This window comes from Argiope bruennichi, chromosome 5 (assembly GCF_947563725.1).
Source record: "Argiope bruennichi chromosome 5, qqArgBrue1.1, whole genome shotgun sequence".
NCBI lineage: Eukaryota > Metazoa > Arthropoda > Arachnida > Araneae > Araneidae > Argiope > Argiope bruennichi.
Genome location: NC_079155.1, coordinates 14,630,927 through 14,658,880, shown reverse-complemented (window position 1 = coordinate 14,658,880; position 27,954 = coordinate 14,630,927). Strand labels below are relative to the sequence as shown.

At 32.7% G+C, this 27,954-nt stretch overlaps 1 protein-coding gene across 2 annotated transcripts in view; it reads left to right on the top strand.

The window, feature by feature from the left end:
- LOC129969260 (thioredoxin reductase 2, mitochondrial-like) overlaps window positions 1-27,954 on the top strand; it is a 351,586-nt gene that overhangs the window by 10,956 nt on the left and 312,676 nt on the right. For both annotated transcript variants that reach the window (XM_056083730.1, XM_056083729.1), the window contains exon 4: window positions 4,705-4,924. In XM_056083730.1, coding sequence (XP_055939705.1) covers window positions 4,705-4,924 — 220 coding nt within the window. The remainder of the gene's footprint in view (window positions 1-4,704; window positions 4,925-27,954) is intronic.

Genomic DNA, 27,954 nt, shown 5'->3' with positions numbered 1-27,954 from the left:
AAGTTTGATTTAGTGCAGTATTCGATGTCGGATATACGTTTCTGTTGTTGTATATGTTAAATAATCAATTCTTTTGCATTTCAATTATTTCATTATTTTACAGGCATTTTACAAACACTGGAAAACACCAATTCAACATATAAAATCATCAGGCAAATATATATGTAATAATTCCATATTCATTTTAAATTATTATTATTAGTTATTTACTGATTCCATATGCAATTGACCATGTTCATATTTAGACTGATTGAATTCTAAATTTAATTGGGAAACTGCATCTAGATTTCCCTTTATTAGGGATTAATATCACCCTACTCATCAGAAATAAATTTTTTGCAGAATTAAAGTAGATACATTCTGCTCATTAAATAATTTTATTTCAACAAAGGTTGAAATAAAATTATTTAATGAGGTTGTTATTGCTAAACTTAAACAAAATACCTAATATTTAATATAAAGATGATAAATGCGTGTACACACACACACACACAGACACACACACACACACACACACATGTACGTGGATGCAGTTCTCAGATGGATATTTGTATATTTTCAAGGACTAGATTAGAGGCCTGGAAACAAGTTGGATTGTGTATCGGTTGTTTTTTTAAAGGATTATACTAATAGTAATATGTTTTTTTGTTACCTAACTTAGGATGTATCTGAGATGCTTTTGTGGAAAGATCCTTCTGTTATTGTTCTGTGCTGCTATTTAGATTTCTAAGATTAGAAGTTACAAGGACATGAATAACTTTTTTCTTTTGTGTAGAATTCTTAAGTTTTCTTCAAGTAATGTAGATCACATTTTTCTTTTTCTAATGTTGCCCACTTGGTTCTGAAAATGTCGTGAATGAATGAACGGACATTTTACAATGTAAATACTATAAAAAAAAAAAAAAAATTACATTGCAGATAGAAATGAGGAATCTTGAAATTTTACTGTATTCATGAAAACAATTGACGGGTTTGAATTTTTATTTAAGCCTCTGGCTTAAAAATTATTTGAAAGGTGGAAAAAATTGTTTTATTCAGAATCTATTCTCTATGCTTGCATAAAAATTATGAGAAAAATATTTTTAAATATTCTTAGTTAAAGGTTAAACAATTGTATTAGATTCAATTTTATTGTTGCTATTTACTGAATTTACGTATTTGATTTCCTTTGGTAAAGAAGACAAATTGATGAAATCTTATATCTTAATCTTAAAAATAAATTATTAAAACTAAATGTAGTAGGGACAACAGTTGATTGATTGCCGTCTTTTAAGGACTGTAGATTCTTTTTATTTCTTGATTTCAAGGTATCATTCAATTATAAAAACGAATATTAAACTTTTTTTTTGTTGAAATCTTTTGGTTAAGATCCGTCAAATACCTGTCCAATTAAATGTTTAACTGTATCAAATGTTTGCTTTTGCATTGCTATGATAGAAAGATACAAAGGTGAGAATCAATTGTGGTATAATATTGTTTTTTAAGAATATCTACTCTTAAACTTTTAAATAAAATTGTAAATAGTGCCTACTTTGCTGAGTAAGTTGAATGGAATGTTGGAAGTAGTCAGTAATGATGTTATACATTATTTGCATGATGCATGTTTGTAATATTAGATACATTGAAAATTATGAATATTTTTCTCACAATTCAAGTAGAGATTTCTTTTATAGCCTATATTGCCTCTAATATTTGTATTAATATTCAGCAAAGATAGTAATACAATTTGAAGGGGGCAAAAGTATGATTAAACAAAAAAAAAAAGGTGCACGTAGAATCAAGCTCCTTTAAATAGATTAAAAAACAAACATAATATACTCATTGAGGCTTTACTTATATTGACGAGTGGTTCAGATAAAATGTTTTTCTGGAAGGGTATAAATTACTATTGCCTTTTGTAATACAATACAATCTCTTCTGCTATTGATTATTTTCATTATTTTGAATGCTTTATTGTTACAGTTATCACAGTTAACAACCTTATGGTATCCCAGCTATATTAGAATGAGAAAGCAGTATGTATTTTTTCAAAGCTTTCAAAATTTTAATGAAATATTGCTGTATTTTAATAATTGTAATTGATTTTGCCTAATTTTAATTTTTATGAAACTTTGGTTGAATATGTAGAATAAGTTTCAAAGGGAAAACTTACTTTCTGTTCAAAAGCAAAGCCATATAAACTATAAAATTGTATATTTCCCTTGTATAGTGGCATTTGTTGCAAAAATTTAGCAGAATGCACAAGACTAGATATTCAACATAGATTTTTCAAGGCTTAGAGAAATAAGTGTTGGAAGAAACAAAACAATCTATAACAGTAACAATAACAAAAATATCGATACAGAACTTGCCAATAAGAGAAATGTTCACACTGCCATTGTAGAGAACAATCAAACATTTTAATTCAACTTTAGTGTGATGAATAATGTAATTTAATTGTGTTTATGTGATACAGAACTTCTAATTTTACTTGGAGTTTCTGGAAAAGCCTAAGCAAATACTTATTTAAATATTTGATAATTCTAGCGGGCAAATGTCGGATATGCCAAATGTGTGATATTAATATCATAAATGTGGCTATTTTTCATCATGCTTCAGTTTTAAAACTCTTTTTTATTTGAATCAGATTTAGAACAGCTCTAAAATATAAAGCTTTGAAGTGCATAAATCTTTTAATTTTTGTATACTGGAATAAATTTTGATTTTTGATGTAAATGAATGCATATATAGTGCATGGAGTTTTATGGAAAAAAAAAAAAATCTATCTTTAGTTCTGTTGTTAGTTATATTATTAGCTATATAATCCAGAAAGATAATATTAAATGAGCCATTAGGAACAGAATATATTCATATGGTATAATATATATGAACACCAATTAATTTGTGTTGTATGCCAGTATCCTCCTTTTGTAGCTCTAATAGCATCCAAATTTTGCCTATTGGTGTGTGTGTGTGCACACGTAATATAATTTGCAGAATCAGTTTCTCCATGCTTTCAAAGGTTAACTAAGTATAAAATTTGACCTCATTCCATTCATTAGATGTTTCTCCTAATAGGAAAAGTTTATTGATATTAAAAAAATTGAAATGAAAATTGTATTTTCAAAAGCTTACTGTTTCATCTTTAAGTATTAATATTACACAGTCTATTTGTTTGTTCAATTAATAAAATGTTACTTAACAAATGCATTTTCTAATAAATATTAAGTAAAATTACTTGAAGGAAATGTGCTTTTTAAATGTATCCTATGTTCCAACATCTTCGGGTATTGGAAAAACATGCAGACTTGCTTTAACTGAACAGATGGCATTATGTTATAAACTTTCCTATACTTTACTTTAGGATTTTTCTTTTGAAACATACAACACAATCTCTACATTTTATATTGTCACTCCAAATAAAAGTCTGGTGTTATCAACAGAAAATAAATTTGTTTTTTCTAGAAATAATGAATTTAATTAATTAATGATGCAGTTTAGGAAATTAGAAGCATTATTATCGATAGACAACTTGTCATTACCAGTTATCAATTTATTAAAAAAAATGTCCCATTTAATGTACATGTTGCACTATTCAATGAACTTCTTTCAGTTTATGAGGATTAAAAATATCAGTCTTGTTTGTATATTCCATTATATTCATATAGGCTAGAATGTTTAAGTGATGTGTTGAATGCTTTAGTAAATTTACATAGTATAATGCATGTTTACTTTGTTTATTTTCTTTAATTTGTTTTCATCAGTTTCAATATACATCTCCTGAATGAGGATCGTCATTGATACTAAAATCAGAAAGAATTTCATGAACAAATGTGATTGGTTAGAACATTGTCTTTTTGAATTTTGTGCAATTGTCTCAAGCTTGATAATTGTTCCTCCCTTAGTGCAAGACTGAGACCAACATTACTTATTGATTTTATCTATCAATCCCTTATACTTGCATGCTCACTCAAAATTCTGATCTGATATTCCAACAATAAATGCAAAGATTTTATTGTTTTTACATTGGAATTCAAAGGTGCAGCTGGATCACTGGCAATATTGAAATATGTCTTTTGAAAGTATTAATTTGTGATAGCAGTAAAAATGTTTTTTGATCACACATTGAACGTTTATGAACTATTTCAGTCATTGTCTTATATTGTCATTTTTATCATGTCTTTTTTCTGTTGATATAAATGATAAATTGTTCTTCTGAAATATTTTCATTTTGTGAAGGAAAACAATAAATCTGGCTTTAATATTCTCTTCTTTCTATCCATATGCAGTCTTTCAATTTTTATTCGCATGTTAGATTTTTGTGGCATATATCCATCTGTATAATTTTTAAGAAAAATTGAATTATTATAGAAACTATACTACAAAAACATTTGTCTTGCATTTATATTTGTAAAAAAATGGCTTTTAATTTCAAAAACCTAATTCGATATTGCTAGATGTTTAATCCAGGATGACAATCATTACCAAATCATTACCATTAATTACCAAACCTATAATATGTTTTGAAAAAACTTGTTTTCTATCCTGAACATCTTAATTTTTGAATGCCATAATATTCGATAATCCTGAAAATTATTTTATAGGTAATAAAAATAATTATTTATCTCTTTGTTGAATTGCTTTTTTTTTAAATCTGAAAACAACCTTAATAAATTAAAATGAATTACTTATTTATAAATTTGATTATATGCTTTTATATTTTAGGAACAACTTGGGGTCTTGGTGGTACATGTGTAAATGTTGGATGTATTCCTAAAAAGCTTTATCATCAAGCTGCATCTTTAGGTAAAGCCATAGAACATGCCAAAAAGTATGGGTGGAATGTTAATGAAAATATTATACATGATTGGGATACTTTACGATCTGCTGTTATTGGCTATGTTAAATCGCTAAATTGGGGCCACAGAGTTCAGTTAAAACAAAAGTAAGTTTATTCTATTTTTTGTATTGGTCATTATTTTTATTTTATATGGAATTAGCTTTAATTTTAATTTTTTTGTTATTATTAAAATGAACTAGGTTGTAAACTAGTTTGGGAGCAAATTGTGTAGCATCAAAAATAGACAAGAAGTTAAAAATATGTATATTTGAAAAAAAGAAAGTTTTTATTAAATTCATATCCATCTAAAAGTTTTAAACATTTTATGCTATTGCAATAATTTTTTAATTAGTGATTATAAATGTGTTTATCCTTAAGTTTCATTTTCAGATATACATGATTTCCATATTTAATATAACAAGAGTGCAAAGCTTAAGCAACAAAGTAATTTTTTATTTTTTTATTTTACTAGTGTGAAATTGTGGGGAAAGTGTTGTTACTCTCTTTTTAATGATAAGCAAACTCAATAAAGTGATGCATACTCTGCTATCAGGACCATGACATTACAGGTGATACAAGGACACACAAAGTGTACAGAATCAGCGGCATGCACAGCGAAAGTCACATTTTCAGACATTTGTTGCAAGTGAAAGTGATATCATACATTCAAAATGGTACAAGAAACTTTTGAAATTTTTACATGAGGTAGAATTCATCTGAAAATTTTAAACATCATAATGATATTACAATAATTTTGGAAACCGGGATAGCCCGGTTGGTAGAGCATTGGATTCACATCCCTTAGGTTGTGAATTCGAGCCCCACCAGCCGAAGACTCTCCTTGTGTGTGGTGGCTGGCATGGTCACAAAGTCCTCCATGTCGAGAGTAATACCACTGGGGGTACTGGTTCAGAGGTGATCATTCTCTGATTCAGGTCTAAATTACGATCTGTTTATGAGTGAATGAAATACATGAGTAGCTAAGTCGTACTCTTGACCCTAGTTGGTGCTACTGAAAAAACAAGAGACGCTGACTCGGCTTAAATCGCTGATAGATGACTGTCAGCGGGCTTGTAAAGTGCCGTAAGTCACAACAAAAACAATAATTTTTCTAATTAGTGATTATAAATGTGCTTACCCTTAAGTTTCATTTTCAGGTATATGCTGCTTATTCCATATTTAATATATACACAAGTGTGCAAAGTTTAATCTGCAAAATTTTTGGCTTACCAGTGGGAAATTGTAGGAAAATCCTGTTATTATTATGATTTCAATGAAAAGCCAAGTCAGTAGAAGAGTGATGTATATGCAGCTATTGGGAATTGCAGGTGATACAAGGACAAAGAAAATGCATAGAGTAAGTGTGCACAGTGCAAGTCACATTTCCAGACATTCATTGCAAGTAAAAGTGATATCATATAGTCAAAATGGTTAAAAGAAACTTTGAAAATTTTTACACAATGCAGAATGATCAGAAAACTGGAGGAAGGGCTAGTTTGATGAGTGTTGCTGAAGAGTTTGCGAATGTCAAGTTATTACCTATACTTAGGAATGCTTGGAAAGCATTCCTAAGTATAGGTACAGTTGTAAAGGTTGGTGATAGACTGCCAAGGAAAAGAATGTCGAAATCAGACAATGGGCAATACTGTTGAGCATCTGTATTTTGCAACCAGACAAAGAGTCGGTTTATACTGTGACTTGATGATTACATAAAAATTTCCTATTCTCTCACTGTCTGGAACACATTGTACTAACACTAGACTGCCAACTGAATGGTTTACAATGGTGTAATGAATACAAAGACTGGAATCTCTTCAACAGAGTCGTGCTCTTTACCAGCGAGTAACATTTTTGTTTCACAAATGTTTCGTGAAGCCTCTTAAATATGAAGAGAGGTAGGGGCACATTTTTAATCCACTAACATTAGAGTAAGAGACCACTGGGGCATTCTAAGTGTGGTTGTGTCAAAAAGCATAGTGATGAATGGAAGAACAGAACTCCATATTTACAATAGAGGTTTAGTGATCAGAGATTATTAGTGTGATGAAGTTATTCTACCTCACCAGCTTCTGTTGTAAAGTGCCATCGGTTCCAGACATGGTGTTTATGGATATTATATGACCACATTTGTAATAAGAACATTTTTTTATAGGGTCCATAGTATAAAAGTGCTATTACTCATCTATATGCACATAAAGTGTCATGCTTCTGTTTGCAATATTTGGAAAGATGTTTATTTTTAAATGGAAAGGATTTTATTACGGATTTAAGCAAATACATTTATTGTAGAAAAGCAAAGTTGCATATATTTGTCTAGTTGTACTTCACCCAATTGTTATAGCTTGAAGAAAATGAACTGGCAATGCATATGCTGTTGTTTAATTTTATTGGTTAGTCATTATAATTATTGATATTATAAAAAAGGGAAGGGAAACTTGGAAGTTGAAATTTATAGTACCTTCAAAAAGTAGTGCAATGTCCAGAGAATATGAAATTCTTTGCTTGCAGCTTTGTGGGTGAAACAGATCTAAACAATGAAATAAATCAAAAGGAAAAGCGGTTATTAGCGGTTATGAATATTAGCAATATTCATCCTTGCCTTCCAGAGGTTACAAGGTAAAACATATAGTTTCCTTAAGATGGTGGGCGGGTCCATAATGGATGAAAAATGCTTTTGAATTTCAAAACATTGATTCCCTCCAATCATGATTGGAATGAAGAGATTGAAAAAGAAAATTCTGAGACGACTTATATACTAGCAAATAACAAAGCTAGTGATATTGCAAATTGGTATTAGATATTTTTCGAACTATAATAGAATTATTCTTCTTGTTGCATGGGATCATTCGTGTCAAGCACAATTGCAAAAATATAAGTGGAAACAGGCATGGTGAATTAACAGCTACAAAATTTCAGGAAGCAGAAAGGAAGGTTTATTTATGATTGAAACTGAATCTTTTTCCCAAAAGAAGGAAGGAGATTGAAAACTCTACAAGTATTTAAAGGCAATCTTGGTGTCATTTGTTTAAAAACTAAAATTATTTATTGCAGAGACAGTGAAAATATTCTTAGACCTATTTTTCTTTCACCGAAACATGAAGTTATAAAAGGGTTAATTTGTAATGCTCACATTAAGAACTGTCATGCAGGAGTCCAAATACTCTTGAATGTTTTTTGAGAAAAATATTGGATTTTAAACAGAAGAAAAGCAGTGAAACTTGTTTTAGTCAACTAAACTGTAATGTGATAATGGTTCTAATTTTGTTGGAACAACCGATTATTTAAAATAACTAGACTGGAGTCATGTACAAAAATATGGAGCTGTCAACTATTGAATGGAAATATAATCCCTCAACTGCTGCTTGATGGAGTGTATGGTGGGTGACATTAATTAGAATTTTATAAAATCTTTTGAAAATATTTGGGCGAGCAAATTTTAATTATGAGGAAATGACAATGGTTCTGGCAGATTGCGAGCGTGTAATCGACTCAAGACCTCTAAGCAGGGGTGTTTGTGCTCCGGGGAAACCCCGGAATTCCGGGGATTTTGAACTTCGATACCCGGAAATTCCGGGGATCGTCGTTCAAAAGGAAGTAGGAATAATAATGAATTATTTATTTTGATCTGGGCGATTTTGTTTGCTTTGAAAGCAGAAAACGCAAGGTCAGCGTGTGTGGTGAAAACTTTTCCTTTCTTTCTCCAAAGGCAGTGATAATGCGTGAAATGGGGGATAAAACTTCTTTTTTGTTTTTTCCTTATTGCGAGTTATGACTCATTCCCCCGTTTCTCGGACATTCTCTTCTGGATTCTTTTCGGCAAGTAGGCGCGGCAGAAAAAAAAGGGAGAGACTTCGCGACCAGATGTGCGATCACGTGACTCTGGGTTCAAAGGTCTTATCTCTCCTGGCGTGGCGCCAATAAGTAGAGAAGGGGGATTTTTCGCCGTATTAGCTATTTGTCATTGATCGCTTCGCAACTTTTTTTTCTCCGCTGTGTAAAATTTTCGTTTCATTTATTGATGCACGTGTAAATTTTTCGTTTCTCTTATTGAAATATTTTTTTATTTATGTACGCAAGAGAATTTCACTTTGAAATTTCAGCATATGAAACAGAAATTACCCCTTAAAAATTCATATCTAATTAGTTTTACAGCATTAGATTCAGAGCTAAGAGGTAAAACCAGTACAATATTAGCTTTTGAAAAATTATCATCTTTTATGTCCCATATTTTTAGTGATAATGAAAAGTCAAAAGTAGAAGCTGAAATAAGGTTATACCAGAGTGATATTGATATCACCAAAGAAATGCTCTACACATCTGATGAAAGTGGAAATCAAGTCAAGTGTACAATTGATAAATATTGGTCTAAAGTTTTTAATTTAAAAGATGATTTCACAAATGATTATAAGTATCCTACATTGGCTAAATTGGTCAAAGCCTGCCTTAGCTGCTTCCATGGCCCATTAGTGGAAAGTGCATTCAACTTAATGGATACACTTGTCACTGACTATAGAACCTCTCTTAAGATTGATTCCCTAGATGCAGTGCAGACTATTAAATATGATTTAATGGCTTCTAAAGAAACCTCATGTGAAAAATATGGTTCAAAAAATCCAATGACTGATCCAATTCACAAAGATCTCTTACTGAATATGAACAGAAGTTGGAAAACATATCAAGAGGACTTAAAAACATGTATTTCAGATGAGTCACCTATAAAAGTCTCTGAAAAACCTTCTACATTAGCAGAAAAGCAAACTGCTTCTACCTCTGCATGTGCAGTTCTCGAGGAAATTTCTTCAACTGTAAATGAGGAAAATAAAAGTCAATCTTCCTGCAATTATGAAGTTCACCACAAAAGAAAGACAAGCCCACAAACATCAGAAAATAAAAAAAAAGCAGCAGAAATTAGATAATTGTTTTAAAGAATTAATTCAGGTAATTTAAAATATTTGCATAAAATGTAGTAGTTTATATGTTTAAAAATTTATGGTTATTAATTTTGCAAAAAAAGTAATTCATTGAACTTTTATAATTAGGTCATTCAATATTTCATAATTGTAATTTTTCATTTCTCTCCCCCCCCCCTTCTCGAAACTCCAAAATGCCGGTGGTAAGTCCGTAAAAGTTTCAGGGGATTTTTTGGGGTCCCACAAACACCCCTGTCTAAGTTACAATTTTGTGAAGAGGAAGTTATAAAGCCAATTTCTTCATCAATGATTATATAAGATGTTCATGAATGCAGTCTTCCTCATTTAAATGTTGTCGAGCAAAATTCTTTTTGCAAGAGACTCAAGTATAGAGACACAGTACGTAAAGACTTAAGAAATCGTTTCAGATCTGAGTGTCAGGTGCGCTCATTAAAGGGGGGGGGAAGTCAAGAAAATGTACAGTTACTGTTGGTGAAGTTATGGTGGGTATTGCGAAAGGCGTCTCTTAACCAAACAATCAGAGTTACAACAGAACTGACGTCAGTTGTTCTGTTTTCATTTTTCATATATGTACTAAGAACTTCTTGATGTAACATTATGTTGTGTGTAAATGTTTTATATGCCAATCCTCAGCAACATGTCATCCATCCCACTTCTAAAAATTGCTATGACCCACCAGCTTCACTGGATCACATTCTGGGTTCTAAGGTAGACTTAATTACCCTTATTATAGATTTTTTTTAGCGGTCAACAATGTACTGGAGCTGATTTGTCCAATGTTTTGAGGATAAGCAACAACAACATATGTCTATATTTGTTTATTCAGTATATTTTTAAATTCACTTAGCCAAAACAGGCATCGGGTAGATGTCAGCCTAGCATATTTATTTGAAATATTGAGTAGCATAAAGTTACGCTACATAATTTCTGGTGCCCAATGTGGGTCACTGTTTTGGCTGTTAATTGATATTTTGAGCTTGAAAAAATGGATGCGACACTATTTAAAACACAACGGAAATCGCTCCGTACGTCGTTTACGGATTGTGCGAAGGAAATTAAAGATGAACTTAATAAAGAAGCTTCTAATATGAAAGAACTTTTGTTTTTTTTCTCCATATTTTATCGCAGTTTGGCGTTAAATTTATGCGCTTGGAAAAGTGTCAAGCAAAAATAACTGATCTTATTTTGAAAGGTTAAAGACACCGTAGCGGCGTATGAAGATTTTTTGTCTGCTGAAAAATACAGAGACAGATATTCTGAGCTTTGTTCGTAAATTGAACAAGTGTCTTTTAAAGAGTCATCTATGAAAGAATTTTATGAAAAAAAAAGTTTAAGCTTTCGAAGAGCTTACAAAGTTTAACGGAGATGCTTTCTGGGCATTTAGCATTCTGGGGTCAATTTCGGAAAATACACGACGACGCGAGTATTCCTAATGAGGATAAAATGCAGTATCTCTTACAAGCCGTTGTGCCGAGATCGAAAGCGGCTTACGCGGTGGTGAGTTTCTCTGCCACAGTGGAAAATTATCTTAGTGATCTCGCAACTTCAAGAAAGATTCGGACGTGTAAATATACGTTAGTTATTCATGGTTATGAAAAATGCTGCTACCGGACTTCCGAAAACGGATCTACCTGCTTTATATGATGAGTTAGAAGCTAAAATACGAGCTTTGCAGAATCTTAAATGCACACAAGAAACATATGGTGATTTTTTTAAGTCCTTTAGTGGACTCTTGTCTGCCTGAAGAAATACTGGAATACTTGGGAGCGAAACAGAAGTATGAAAGGTGAATCTGATGTTGGAAATTGCTCATTAGAAAAAATTATGGATTTTCTCAAGCAAGAAGTGAAAGGCAAAAAAAAGGTCAAATTAGTACAAAATGGATTCTATTCTCCTTCCAATAAAAAAAAAAAGAGGCCGTGAATAAACTGGATAATTACCCTACCTGCACCACCAGCCCTACCATGCGACATTTGTAAGAAACTCATTGTAGGAATAGAACAGGTAAGCGAAATTTACTTTGCATCATTTGTAATAAGGATTATCCTCCCAAGGACTGTTTAGAAGCTAGAAATACAGTGTCTCACAAAAATGATGGAACACTTGTGCTTTACAAAAGGAAACTGTAATAAAATAAGTAAATAAACATGTACAAAAATTTTTTTGGGTGTGTTTCATATTTAAACTTAGTAACAATTATTACATAACATACATTTTGCCAAAATATTAAAATATTAATTTAATAAAAATACAATTGTTTAGAACGCAGCAAAAAATGACTCACATAAGTGATGGGACACTTACTTTTCCATCAAATATTTATCCAAAAATTTTACTTTTTAAAAGGTTTGAATATTTTGTTGGATTTCCTTTTACTTTTAGAACATGATTTAATCTTCTTGGGATGGATTCGACTAATTTTTTTGTGATTTCTGGAGTGATTTTCCCCATTCTTCTTGAAGCATAGATTTTAATTGTTGTTTTGAAGAGATGGTGTGTTTGCGAATTCTTGATTCCAATTCTTGCCAAATATTCTCTATGGGATTTAAGTCTGGAGATTGTGGTGGTGTTTTTATTATTTCAGGGCAGTTATACAGCAGCCAGAGTCTAACGTTCAAAGCAGTGTGCTTGGGACCACTGTTATGGTAGAATTTAAAATCGTTATGAAGGTTCAATTTTCGTGCTGAAGATTTCAAATTTTCCTTTAATATGTCAATAAAAACAAGATTACCAACTCCAGCGGACGACATACACCCCATACCATAACTCCTCCTCCACCATGTTTTACTGTTGGCACCAAGTTCTGTTTGCAAAATTCTTCCCTGGGTTTTCTCCACTCCAAGATTCTACCGTCAGAACCAAATATATTAAATTTATTCTCATCAGCAAATATAACTTTATTCCAGTAATCAAAATTCTTATTTATGTTTGATTTTGCGAAAGCTAGTCTGAGCTTTGTATTCTTTTCATTTACGAAGAAATTTTTCCTGGCTACTCTACCGTGATATCCAGCAGATCGAATTACCCTTCTAATAGTCTCAGGATTAACAATTATTCCATATAATGCTTGTAAATCAGCAGCAACTTTAGGAGCACTCTTTCTTGGATTTTTTTTTTAATATTTCGAACGATAATTCGCTTTATTCCATTGGATAGCTTTGATGGTCGGCCAGGTCTTCTTTTATCCTGAATAATATGATTCTTTTTATATCGTTTAATGATATTGAAAACTGTTGAATGACTCAAGTTAACTGTTTCAGCAGTTTTTCTAATAGATTTTCTACGTTCAATATGCAAATTAATAACTAATTTTCGAATTTCAGGCGAAGTTTCTTTTCGTTTAGCATTCATGGCTGCACAGAGCTAAAAAACACAAAAATTCCATAAGAAACTGGAGAGAAATATGCAGACGATTTTACAAATTATTGCCAATTGCTTTTGAGTAAAAATAAAACCACCAAAAATATTTTTATTGCTTATTTGAGACGATTTTTGTTGCATATCTAATGGTATCCCATCACTTATGTGAGCTATTTTTTGCTCCGTTCTAAACAATTGTATTTTTATTAAATTAATATTTTAATATTTTGACAAAATGTATGTTATGTAATAATTGTTACTAAATTTAAGTATGAAACACTCCTACAAAAAATTTGTACATGTTTTTTTAATTTATTTTATTACAGTTTCCTTTTGTAAAGCACAAGTGTCCCATCACTTTTGTGAGACACTGTATGTTTCTTGATGAAAGAAAGTGTATTTTGGAAAATTGTGCTTGTTTTTTGTTTCTTATTTCCCGCATTTTTCAAAGTTATTTATCACCATTAGGATGATCACCATTATTTAATGGTGATCATTTATTAATTTCATCCTAAAGAAAATATTAAGTATAAGTCTGTAAGTGAAACTAATAGTTGTAGTAAAACTTATGTGTTCCCAATGGCTTCAATTGTGAAAGTGTGTGCTAATAACAGAGTAATAACCCTAAGAAATTTCATTGAAAACGAATCTCAGTATTCTTACATTTCAAAACATGCAATCGAAAAGTTGGGTATTAAATCAAATAATAAGATAATAATGCAACATATGTTATTTGGGCGGGGAAGGGAGAGAAATGCAGTCAAATTTATGATGTATGTGAATTGCGTATTAGTTTGCTAGATGACTCGTACAAACTTCGTTGTTAAGGCTTTTGTGGAAAAGAGGATTTATGGCACTGTGCCAAAAGTTAGCAATCCTGCTGTGATTAATAATTTGAATAAAAAGGGCATAATTTAGTCAGATCTAGAATCTGATGACAGTGAAATTGGTTTATTGATAGAAGCAGATATTGCAGTAGTTTTGTTTTTAGATGAATCTATCAAATTGGATTCTGATTTGTTTTTGTTAAAAATTTGTTAAGGATATATTTGAACTGGGAAAGTGGAAGTTGCTAATACTTGTCGTACAAACAGTTTTTCTATTTTAAAAATTATTTCTTTATACTTTAAATATTCGTCAATCAATGAGTTGTGCGAGTCCCGAAAGTATTGAAATTCTCGATACAGTTTCGAAGTTAAATAAAAATAATGTGCATTCAAAAGTGACCAAGGAATTTAGTTAAAGTTGAAAATTTTTCCGAACGATTCATACGAACTTTGTCTGCCTTTTAAATCAAATGCTGTTGAATTGCCTTCCAATAAAGAATTGACCTGGAAGAAGCATAAAAAATGTGCGAACTCGCTCTTCGGAATGGGCTTCTAGAGGATTATAAATCTGTGCTTAAGAAATGGGGAAAAATTGATAAGGTAGACTGTGAAAATGAAACTTCGCATTTTCTGTCCTATCGACCAGTTGTGGAAACCGATAGTATTGACTACTAGAATAAAGCCAGTGTATACGTCATAATAGTCACAACTGAACTTCACTTGGAATAATTCAATGCAGATTTGTTTTGTCGATGTAAATATTTGATTTCAAAAAAATTTTATGTACATATTCACAATTAAAGTGTTCTCTCATATCACATTCATAGTGATCATTGAAGAATTTTTACAAATTGTCCGAGGCAGAATTATGGATTATTTAAAACGGGATAACGAATGTTTATAAAATCGCTGCGAAAATGGAACCGGTAAGATTGACCGGTATGTAATATTTTAAATAATAAAGCTGAAAGGTTATTTGAACTAAATGAAAAAATTAAAATAATATGGCCCAAAATGGGAAATGTGAAGAAGAATTTCCCAATGACATTGATTTAACGGAAAATTATCGCGATCAATAGATTGCTGTCAAAAAGAAAGTGGATTTCATTTTAGCAGCAAAGAAGAAAACAGTGGTATTTCCAGTATATTAAATGAAACAAAACGAACTTTTCGCCTTCCCAAGTTAGAATTAAAATGTTAGACGGCGATATAAAGAATTGGCACAGATTCTAGGGGCAGTTAAAAAAAAAAAAGTTCACCGTAATGATAGTATTGTTTCGAATAATAAATTTCAGTATCTTTTGCAAGAAATCTTTGCAGAAATGGGGTCATTAGCAAGAAATTTAGCAGAAAGTTTTCGCCGTCAGGCGTAAATTATAATAAAGCTATTGAACAATTGAAATTGCGTTTTGCTAAAGATGATTTGTTGATCCAAATTTATGTTCGTGAACGTTTGAATCTTGTTTTAATGCAAGCAAAGAATGGAGAAAATTTCACTTTACGTGTTCTTTATGAAAAATTAGAAAGCCATTTAAGAGCATTGGAGATACTAGGAATCCAATCTAAAAAGTATGGAGCAATGCTGTACCCATTAGTAGCTTCAGCTCTACCAGAAGATCTTATAAAAGGGCGGGAACGAACACGTAGTGGAATTGAAAAAATAAAGACAAGCCAAATATTTTGGGAAACTTCTTGGAATTTCGTCGAGCACAAGTCAAAAGCGAGGAGAGATTACAACTTGCACGATCTGGTTTTGCGAAGGGTCATGAGGTTCAAAGAATTAAGCAGAAAGATAAATTCCTACTGCCGCTTGCATTGTATCTATGAAAAGAAAATTGATAAAATTACAAGCAAGGCATGTTTTGTGATAAGTCATTTCATAATACATCAGAATGCTTTAAAGCTCCTGGAAGAGAAAAGAAAAATATTGAAGAAAGGTGCGTGCTTTGTCTGTTAAAAACCAGATTTGCAGGACCTATTTGAAGTGCATTGTATGCAAGAAAAATCATCATAGTGTCATAAAATCATATGTGTTCAAATATAAATCAAAACAAAAATTTATCTACATTATTATAAATGATATTGGTGAAATAAACAATAAAGATCTATAATTATTCGAAGATGATTTGATACTGGTGCTCAGAGATCTTTCACAAGAAAAGATATTGTGATAAACTAAGGTTGGAACCAGTAATCAAGAAATTTTGAGGGCAGTAAAACGAAACTAGAATCTCATAATGTTTATAAAATTACATTGCAAAGCTTGTCTTCAAAATTCAGGCACAACATGTTCGCTATAGATGAAAAGAAAATATGTGGTGCTATTCCTCGTGTAAATAATCCTGAAATTTTCCACATTTTGAAGAGAAATAATATAGAATTAAATGATACAGAGAAGGACAATCCTGAAATAGGTTTATTATAGGTTATTCACAATCTTGGTGCATTACTAACAGGACCGATTGAACTCATTGATAAAAATTTAGTAGCCATAAAAACAAAACTTGGATGGACATTTCAAGGTAAACAAACGAAATAATTAAAATCTTTGGAGAATATTATTTATGCTGCCAATTTAGATTTGGCGGAATTATGGAGCCTAGATACCATTGGTATACGAGATCCTGTAAAATCAAAGCAGGTAGCCGATGAAGAACAATTGATTTTTTTCTAAAATTATTAAAAGAAATGAAGACAAAAGATAAGAATTATGTTTGTCGTGGAAAATGGACATCTAGCATTAGAAATCAACAAAGAATTGGCCATTAAATGTTTGATATCAACTACAAAAAAATCTTATTCGATCAGGACATTTAAACGACTATGACGACGTGTTTAATGAATGGATTTAAGAGGGAATTATCGAAGTTATAGATAAAGATGAGAATAAAGGACATTATTTACCTCATCATCCTGTAATAAAGACTGGGGATACTACTACAAAGATTCGCCCAGTTTTCAATGTCTCTGCAAAAGTCTAAAAGAAATTGCTTGAATAATTGCTTAAAAAAAGTCCAGATTTATTAGAATTAGCGCCTAAATAGATAATGCAATTTCGTAAAATTAGATATTTTAGACTATTGGCATAACATCGGATATTAAATGGGCCCTTTTACAAATCAGCCTGAACCCAAAGGATAGAGATTATTTTAAGTTTTCATGATGGAAAGATTTTTCAAGACGAGAGGAATTGATCACTATGAGACATTTTCGAGTGGTATTTTGTGCTTCTCCTAGCCTTTTTTTACTTCAGGCAACTATAGCTTATTATGCAGAGAATGTTCCAGATGGAAGAAAGGAAACAGCTCGTCAACTTCAAAGATCCTTTTATGTAGATAATTGCATAACTATTTTAGAAATTAAGAAACAGTTGGCCAAATTTATTTCTGATGTTAAAGAACTGATATCTACAGCCAAATTTGAATTACGAAGTTGGGTTACTTATGAAATAATTGTAGAATAAACACACGAGAGATCCATTCCAATACTAGGACTTTTCTGGGATACTGAAAAGGAATTTTCTTGTAACAGTGCTGCTAAAATTTCAGAAGAAAATGTTATTAAATGAACACTATTATCTGTTGCTCAACGAATATACGACACAATAGGGATACGAGTTCAATTACTCTGATTCCGAAGATCATTCTACAGAAAACATTGAAAAGAAAAATTAATTGGGATGATGTGCTTCCACCAGACGTACTCAATGAATTTTTAGCCTGGTACAAATATGTAAATCCTAAAGGATTGCAAACTTCCACGATAACTCATTTCCTCTTTTTAAAGATTGTGAAATAAGTCTCCACTGTTTCAGTGACGCCAGTTAAATCACTTATGCCGCATGTATTTTCTTACGTGCTGAATGCAATGGGAAAATTTCAGTTCAGTTAGTAGCAAGTAAATCAAGAGTGTTACCAGCAAAGAAAATAACAATTTCTCGATTAGAACTATGGGAGCTCTCATACTATCCCGATTATATTGCCAGGTGGTAGATGGACTTGAGGTAAAATTTAATTAGGTATACTTTTGGGCTGACTCGACTGTTGTGTTAACTTGGATTAAACGGGATAGTTCTTGGAATACATTTGTAGGAAACAGGATCGCTGGAATACGGAAATATACCAATTCTGATAACTGGCATTTCGTGCCAGGTCATATGAATCCGGCAGACCTTCTCTCAAGAGGTTGTGATGCAAAGATCTTATTGAAGAGCAATTGGTGAGAAGGTACAGAATGGTTATTAAATTCACAAGAATTCTGAGTTTTGAATGAGAAACAAATTATTGATGAAAATTTAGTTGAATCGGAGAAAAGGAAAATAATAGTGTGGATCATGGATCAGTTCACTTTACTGACAATTTACTTCATTTCTTGAAATATACAACGATTTTCAGAATGCTGGCTTGGATACAACATTACATTAAAAACTGTCGCTTTAAGGAAAAATTGAAGGAAATCGAACTAACCTATGCAGAAGTCCAATCAACTGAAAACTGTTTGTTAAAGCTAATTTAAAAGGAAAGTTTTGCAGGAAACAAAATGAAAGCGCTGAAAAATATGCAAACTTTCATTGATGATTCCGATGTTTTTAAAGTTAGAACGAAGTTCATACTGGGAGATCAAAATAAGATAATTAAGTGCCAGTATTGTTGCCGAGTAACCTTGAAATTATTCGTCGATTGATACAACAGAAGCATTGTGAGTTGCAGCATGCCGGACTTCGAACTCTCATTTCCAATTTGAAGAGAAATTATTAGATAATTTCTGTCAGTAAAATAGCAAAACAAGTAACTATCATTGTATTATTTGTAAAATATTGAGCCTAACCTACTGATCCACCCTTAGCACTTCCGGCGAAAAAACAGGGATTGTCCTTTTTATATGTGCTTATGTTGTTCATCTTGAATTAGTCAATTCCTTTCATCTTGAATACTCAATGGCTTTAAGATTTTTTGCTAGGTGCGGTCGAGTTAACATAAACTACACTGATAACGGCACTAACTTCGTTGGCTCAAGTAATGTCTTGAAAAATTTAGATTGGGAAAAGATGTCATATTCTACTATCAAAAAAATTAAATGGAATTTCAACACTCCGACTGCCGCATGGTGTGGTGGATGGTGGGAGCGGATGATCCGTATGCTAAAAGAAGTGTTAAGAAGAATTTTGGTTAGAAAGAGTATTGATTATGAAGAATTGGAAGCTCATGTGACTATGAAACTACAAGCTCCAGGCCACTCGCATAGATTGAAGATAATTCAGAAGGTCTAAGGCCATCAACATCTACTTGTTTCTTGAAAAGCATTCCTAATAGTGACACAATTGATTTAGACAAAATCGACAGTAAAAGCATAAATAAAAGATTGTTTTTTATTCAGAAATTACGGCATGATTTAAGAATATTTCGTACGCTTACTTTATAATTTTAGTGCTAAAATGTCACAACCGAGAGGAATCTTTGAATGTTGGAGATGTAATTCTCTTTGAAACTGATGAAAACGTTTTCACTGGCTATTAGGAATTGTAACTGAAGTCCTCCTTGGAGCAGATGGATATTCATGAGTCGCTAGTCAGAACAGCTTACTGGGAAAAATTAAGACAATTCTAGAGACTATTTCTTGGATGTCAATAGTTCTGAAAAATTACCATTTATTGCTCTGTGTTCGAAAACCAAAACTAAACATAGAATCTTTCAGAAATCAAATAAGTCTGCATCTACCAGATGCTGGGTATTCAAGTCAAAATAAGTTCAAAGGTTTTTCAGACACAACGTTTATTGACAAATGGACGACACAAACACAGATTTACTTCTAATAATCACATGACTAGGCGGAGATCACAATCCGTACTGAATATATCACACAGCTCGCAGGCTGACGTCACAACATTGCCGCCTGGCGGAGGTTGCATTTCACTTCGCTTCACAACATCTTCTCCCTCTTGAGATTCAGAAAGAGTCTCTAGTACATAACAAACATTATTCAAGAGAGAGTTTTTTAAGTGCTTTCACCCATCTGCCAGAGGAGGTGTATTTTCTCATAATCACATCAGCAGGTGTTGATTTGTTTTGATTATGACACATATCATGAGAATTAGATTCCTCCCCAGCAGGCTCCTTATGAATAGATTGATTTGAATAAATTTCTAAAGGATAAATTCCCTGTATAGGGCGTAAAACTGTAACATGTTGCGTTTTAAGTTTAACTGTCCGAATTTTCCCTTCGCGCCCTGGAATCAATTTAATAATTTTCGCCAAAGCCCAAAACAAACTGTTTTTGTTATCATCACCTACTAAAACTATTTCTCTAACCTGAGGACTACGCGAATGCTTTTCATTATGTTTTTGCACAAGTTGACCAAGGTATTCCTTCCTAAAGCGCTGACGTAGGTCTTTCAACAAATTGTTGCGATTTTTTTTGAGACATTTCGAATTTAAAACTTCAATATCTTCAGTGTTTCAGCTTTTGTTTTCGATAAGGAACATACCAGGAGTAAGAGGAATCAATTTTTCTGCATTTTTTGAAACATAGGTTAGCGGTCTACAATTGATGATGGATTCACAGTCATAAATTATGGTATACAGTTCATCATAAGCTAAAATTGATTTTCCTAAGGTGTGTTTTAACAGATCTTTGAAAGTGCGAACCAATCTTTTCCACCAGCCTCCCCACCAAGCTGTGGTAGGAGGAATGAATTTTGTTTCTATTATAATTTTATTCCAATTCAATTTTGAGAGATCACTGGAAGCGCCCCGAAAGTTAGTTCCATTATCGCAATAAATTGTTTGTGGCCGGCCACGTCTAGCGATAAACCGTTTAAGGGACAAAAGGAAAGAGTCAGAAGATAGAGAATTTACAAGTTCAAGGTGAATGGCGCGATAGACTGCACAAGTAAAAAGAACTAACCACACCTTTTCTTTATCTTTTAAAAACAGTGGCCTGCCAAATCTATTCCCACAATTTCGCTAGGCGCACAATCTGTTACTCTATCTGGTGGTAAAGGCGTTCGCTTGACATAGATTTTATTTTAAAACGTTTACAAATTACACAATCATGCAGGACATTTTTTAATAGCTTTTTTAGACCTTATGATCCAATATCTTTCTCTTAATAGGCTTTGCATCATTTGAATTCCTGCATGACAATTTTTTATATGTACAAATATAGTTAAAAGTTTAGTAAATACACATTTTTCAGGTAATAATATTGGGTAACAAAAGATCTCTCATCATTCCGGTTAATTATTTTTGTTTTTACTCTTAATATACCTTCATTGTCAAGGAAAGTTTCAATGAAATTGGAATATTTTGCATCAGAAAGATAACAACTCTGCACTAAAAGAATTAATTTCTCAGAGTATTCAGTTTCAGATTGTGAGAGTTCAGAGAATTTACATTTGTTATTAATCTTATAGTTGTTCACAGATCTCAATATCCATGCAAATACTCGATATCTTTGATGCATCGATAACTTTGATAATAGACTTAATACTTCTGGCTCCGATACAGCAAGCCATCAAATCCAACCTTGGAATGCTCAAAGGTTTTAAAGGAGCTACTCTTTTCTTAGCGTGAATTAGCACCTTTTTCCTCTGATCTCACAAAGACGCACGCAGCATATGCCCCCTTGCATGCATCTATAAACTCATGTAATTCTGATGTTTTGTTTAAAGTTCATAAAACGAGGCAAGGATACTTCTTTCAATAAATACATTTCGTTTAACCATTTAAAAACATTTCAGTAACATTAAAAGGGGATTCATCCTCCCAAGAAAAATGAGGTTTCCACAGATCTTGTAATAAAAGTTTAGGGAGCAATGTAGAAGGCGTCAACATACCAAGAGGATCGTAAAATTTTTGAACAGTACACAAAATAAATCTCTTCGTTATTCTTGTTTCACAAGATAAAATTTCGAAATCAATTTTACATTTCAAAATATCCTCATCTAAATTCCAAATTATTCCTAAAACAGAAGTATTTCCAGAATGTTTACTAATATGTTTACATTCCACATTGCTGTCCCAACCTCTGAAATTAAAACAACTCCAGGCATGATGATTTTTGCTTTTTCAATAAAATTCTCAGCCTCTGAAATACTAAAAATTCCAATTAAACAATTATCAACATAAAAAGAACATTTGAGTTTTTGCACAACATAAAATTTTGCACAATTTTCAAGATGATGCATAATTGTAGCATTCAATAAAAATGGGCTCGAAGAAACACCAAGTACAATTCTACAATGACCACAAATCAATTCTTCATTACAAGGATAAAAGAATCCAAGAGAATCTCAGGTGCAACAGATAACATTAAGAATGCCTTCTCAATATCTGCACTAATATCAATTAGGTACATTATAAATCGATCGAGAATATCTGGTATTAATTCTATTAGATTAATTCCCTTAAACAAACATTGGTTCAAAGAATATTTCCGTCGCTCAAAAGCAGAAGCGTCAAAAACCGGGTGAATTTTTGTAGTTTGGCTTTCCAATTTAATCACTGGCTGGTGTGATAAATAATGGCATTCTTTATTTAATTCGAAATCCGACACACTTTCAATAATATTCAAGTTATCCCAATCCTCAAACACTTTATTGTAATCCGAAAAGAATTAAAAGAATTCCAAATTTGCTCATCATTTTTTCGTGTCTTTTCCAGACTCTTTATTAATAGTTAAATTCTTAGAATCATGTTTCCAAGGGAGTTCAACTTCATATCTTTCAGCAAGAAGAATTTTCATTTTGCCATTGAAATCAATATCGCCTTTTTTCCCCCTTCAGATTCGGTGGGGCTAGAAATACCCAAAACTTCGAAGTTGCCAAAGTTTATTTCCAAAAAGAGTTCAACCGAGTTTTGTTTCAACGGCAGTTAAATCAGATTCTAATTCAACTGCATTTCCTGTCAATTTTCCTAAAACATATGCGCCATCAAAAGATTAATTTCCGTTTCATTTCGAAAAGAACCCGAGAAATCTATTTTCTTTCTTTTCAATTCATTCAAAATAATTTTTATTCTCAACCCTAGGAATAAAGTCGCAAATTCTTTTTTCAGAAAGAACTTCAAAACTACAAGAAAAAGTTTTATCTAAATTACTGACCTCGACCGGGAATACATCATGATTCATTGGCTTAGTTTCTTTCCCCCCGAATAATGCATGAATAACAGTTTCGGTTCTAAGTGGGGAAACATTGAGTTGATTTACGATTTTTTCACTAGATTGCGAACCAGAATCAAAAACAGCACGAATAAATTTCTGTGGACTTTGATGTCGAATAAAAAAAACAAAGCGTTTGCAAAAATATAGTTTCTTTTTTGCTGCAGTTAGAGAGGGAATTCTCCGATTTTGGAACAATACATTTAGATTCATTATTTTTATCACACATTAAATCAAAGTGATGGCTATTACAATGAGAATAATTCAATTGATTTTTAACATTACAAAATTTACTTATATGCCGACATTTTTTTAAACAAGAAAAACATGCACCTTTTTTCTTTAATATTAATTTCTTATTATCTAAAGACATTTTCTTAGCTGAAAAGCATTTTTCACTAGGGTGCGATTTGTCACAAAAAATATAGTTTTGAACCTTCTTACCTTGCGTTTGAAGACTTACCAACCCTGATGCGGTTGTTGATTCAATCGGTTGTAACTGTTCATTATGGACTTTGTAATTATCCCTTCTACGATAGCCTGGCTAGGATCCGAATCCAGCTCTAGCAAGGTTGATCATTTCTTCACTTTTTACTTCCTGGCGTATGAAGTTCATTAAGACCTCTGAAGTTCGTGGGTCTTTAGTCTCTGACAGGCTACGTTGATTCTGGCTCATTTCCCAGACCAATAAAATTTCTTCAGGCAAACAGGACTCCACTAGTGGACATAGGAATTCACCATATTTTCCCTGGGTATGTCCTAGGCTTTCTAGGGCGTGTGTTTTCCCTTCCAGTTCGTCATATAATTCTGGAAGGTCGGTCTTTAAACGTCCGGAGACCACATTCTTCATTACCATAGATAGCAAGTCTCTCACGTAATTTGATTCAGAAAGTCTTCCCGTCCGAATCTTTCCTTCAGCTGAGCAATGGCCTTTGGATAGTTTTCAGCTGTAGCTTTCCACAACACGGGCTGCCTTCGTTTTCGGCACAATAGCTTGCAGTAAGTACTGGAACTTGTCTAAACTTCTTTAGCTCAATTTTCGGAGCTTGAATTTGCGTCCTTCAAGGGAATCGTTCGTACTAACTTCCATCAATCACATTTGTTCAGCTTGAAAACAAAGCTCAGAATACGTGTCCCGATATTCTTCAGCCGACAAAAAGTCTTCTACGTAAGCCATTTCGGCATCCTCCAGTTTCAAGATTCGGCTTGGCATGTTTCCAAACGATGAAATGTATCGCTAATTTGTGACTTAAAATTCAAAAGTTTTTTCAAAGTTTTTTTTGGTTTAGGTACTTCCTTCATAAATTCTTCTTCAAGCTTTTTCGCACATACCGTATAAGCGAAGTACAATACGATTTCCGCTGTGTTGATAAAAATACAAACACTCAACTTCCTGCAACTCCAGTTGTTTCAGATCAAGAAACCAGTGAAAATGATTATATAATCAAAGTAGTTCCTAATGTTGTCACTATACTGGTCAATGTATTGAAATTCCCAGTAAACTCAATTTATAACTTTTGTTGCAGTTTCAGGTATTAAAAAAAAAAAAAAAAAATGCAAGGTGGGAGATTATGTATGCGTCGTTCCAGTTATTACTCTACATGGAATAATCCAATGCAGATTTGTTCTATCGATGTAAATACGCTAAAATGTTTTATGCAAATATTCGCTATTAAAGTGTTCTTTCATATCACATCTATAGTAATCATTGAAGATTTTTTACAGCCAGTTTTTGATGCGTCGGCTCATAAAACTGGAAAAAATTTATTAAATGATTTATTGTATAAAAGCCCAAATTTAATTGAACAAATACTGGATATTAATAATAGGTTTCGAATTATCCTATAGGTATTTTTGCCAATATTGGATATATCGCCAATATTTTTCTTTTAGTTGAGGATTGCGTCTAAGCATAGAGATTTTTTGAGATTCTTTTACCCTACTGCAAACTAGCAGATTGTATATCGGCATTGTCGAGTAGTTTTTGCTATGTCGTCCGGTCCTTTCTTATGAGCAGCGGCACTTTCACACTTACTTGAAAATGTGCTCGTGGTTGATTCTGAAATAATCGATAAGTTAAAAATTACGTTTTATGTTGACAATTGTGTGACGATAGTGGGAGATGTTAGTCAAGACTTTATTTTAAAATCTAGAAAATTTTTGTCGCGAGGCTGTTTTAATCTACGAAATTGAGAAAGTAATATCTTATGCAAATACTATATATCGGAGAGAGTACAGGGATAGCTAAAATTCTGAGAATTTTATGGGATTTAAATAAAGACCTTCTAATGTGCAATATTTGAGTCGAAGATTTAAAAATTGATAGCGATATAACGAAACGGTTTATTTTGGCAGCTGTACAGAAAATTTTTGATTCACTTGGAATTTTATGCTCAGCTACTCTACCACCTAAAATATTGTTGCAGAATACACGAAAACTAAAATTATGTTGGGATTCACCTTTGTCTAAAGATATTGTGAAACCCTTTCTAAAGTGATGGAGTGAAGTAGACAAACTTGCTGATGTAGAAATTCCGCCTTATTTTGAAATTAATGATACCACTCAAATGCAGATTTTTGTTAATGCCTGTAAAAAATGGCATATGCAACTTGAGCATTCCTGAGCTCAAGATACCTCAGAAAGGTGTAAAAATTTAGCTTGTCAGAGCAAGAGCAAGAGTGGCTCCTTTAAAACAAGTGACAATACCTAGATTACAACTTTCGACTTGCTGTTTTGGGGCCAGGTTGGTACATTCGGTTCAACAAGCACTTTACATTACTGAAATGGAAATAATTTTTGGAGCGATTTCAAAGTGGCATTGTAAAAAGGGGATGGTCAGTTGTCGTACCGAATAGAATTAAAGAAATAAAGATCTTCTTTCCTAATAACGAATGATTACATGTACCAGGAAAAATTAATCCCACGCTAGGAAATTTTCCAACTTTTACTCAATCTTTAGATTAGTAGCCTGGGTTTTCAGACTTGCTAATAAAGCTAGAACTACTATCAATGAAAGAAAGAAAGGGAAATTAACGATCGAGGAGATGGAGAATGCCGAGATCCGTTTAATTCGATCTGTACCAGCTCAAAATCTTCCATATGAGAAATCTATACCTAATCTGTGTACATTTAGGGATGTAAATAATGTCATTCGTGTGGAGAGTCGAATTACTGAACATATAGATATTCCTTATTTTCTGCCACCAATCTTATTGCTTGACAATCGCATCTTTACACAGAGATTTGTAGAGCATTTCCATTTTGAGAATTATCATACTGGGACACAACTGTTTCTCAGCATAATACATGGAAAGTATTAAATATTAGGTGGTAGGAGATCTATCCGAAAAATATGGAATGCTTGTGCCAAGTGCCGTAGATTTAAGAGTATATCTCCTATGATGGATCCAGTTTCATTATTTGCTCACCCAGTTGAAAACGCAGCCGTGTTAGAAGTGGTAGGTGTAGATTTAATTGGCCCCTTGTACATTAAACAGGGTGACAAGGTTTGGGCTGTTCTCTACTCGTGTTCCATTTACAGAGCTGGAATTAGTTTCTTCTCTCTCCACTGATGCCTTTTTGTAATCTTTCCATTGTTTTGTGGCCAGGAGTGAAAGACCTTGAATAATCTATTCGGACAAAGGCACAGATTTCAGAGGTGTCTGTAATGAATTGTCCACTATCGATTGGAATAAAGTTTCTCGCTATGGAGCATTGTACTCTCCACAGTTGCTTCATGGGGTGGCTGATGGGAGAGGCTTGTAAGAACCGTGAAAGAGCTTGCTTCTCCGGAGAAGTTTAAGCAAAGCCATATTTACGTATGAGGAACGTGACAATCTTATGTGAATGCGAAAAGATTGTTAATTTATGCCCGTTAAAATATCTTTGAAGACATGCAAGATCCTACTCCAATTACACTAGCATTGTTTTTGTTTCATAGATCAAATGCTGAAGTTAAAGATTAGGCTAATGGAATGCATAATATTTAACATTTTAACGAATGCATTAGTCAGTGATAATTTTAAAGTGTGATCCGAGGATGTAGATACGAAATTTTTTTAAGAGTTTCTAACAATGGCGATTATTTCCCCTATTATAACTAATGTATTTTGTTTCGTCGTCGGACATTTTCTTGGACATATAATGCACTGGATGAAATGCGTCGTCGTCTTTGGATTTTTGTAGTAGGACTGGCCCTAAGTCGTGTCTGTGTGAAATTCACTAGGACTGGTTTGATTAAAAATACTTTGCACAGGTTTTCGGAAAGTAACTGTTCTAGCACAAAAATGCAGGTTTTTTTCTGAGCTTGAAATTGAAAGAGGGGGGGGGGTGTCTTCACGAAGTAGGAATTTCGCTATAGTAGAATAAGAGGTGATACGTTTTTAAAAGTATCTCTTAAGATCTGAAAAAAGTTTTACACCTTTTGTATTTTTTATTTCAGGGTAATTAGGAACTTTTGAGGGCGAGGAGAACAATTTGCCGTGTTCCACTATGTGTTTCAAAAATTCATTCTTACTATTAAAAAAAAAAGCTGATATTTTTTGGAGTTTATGTTTAGTCCATAATCGGGAGATACAGTTAGAACAGCGTTAAGGCGTTCAAGAGCCACGGATTCATTATTCGCGTGAGTGACGATGTCCTCCATATACGGGAGGGCAATGCCTTTTGCAATAAGATCGAAAAAAAAAAAAAAGCGTTTATGTAATTCATAAAGACAGGACATGAATTTAAACCGAAAGGCATCTTTTTCTCCTACCGGCACATGAAAAAATCCTTTATGCAAATCGAGAGCGCTGAAAATTTCCGCATTTGAAGGCAGTCATTGATTAACGGTAAATAGTGATTCTTAAATCATTTACG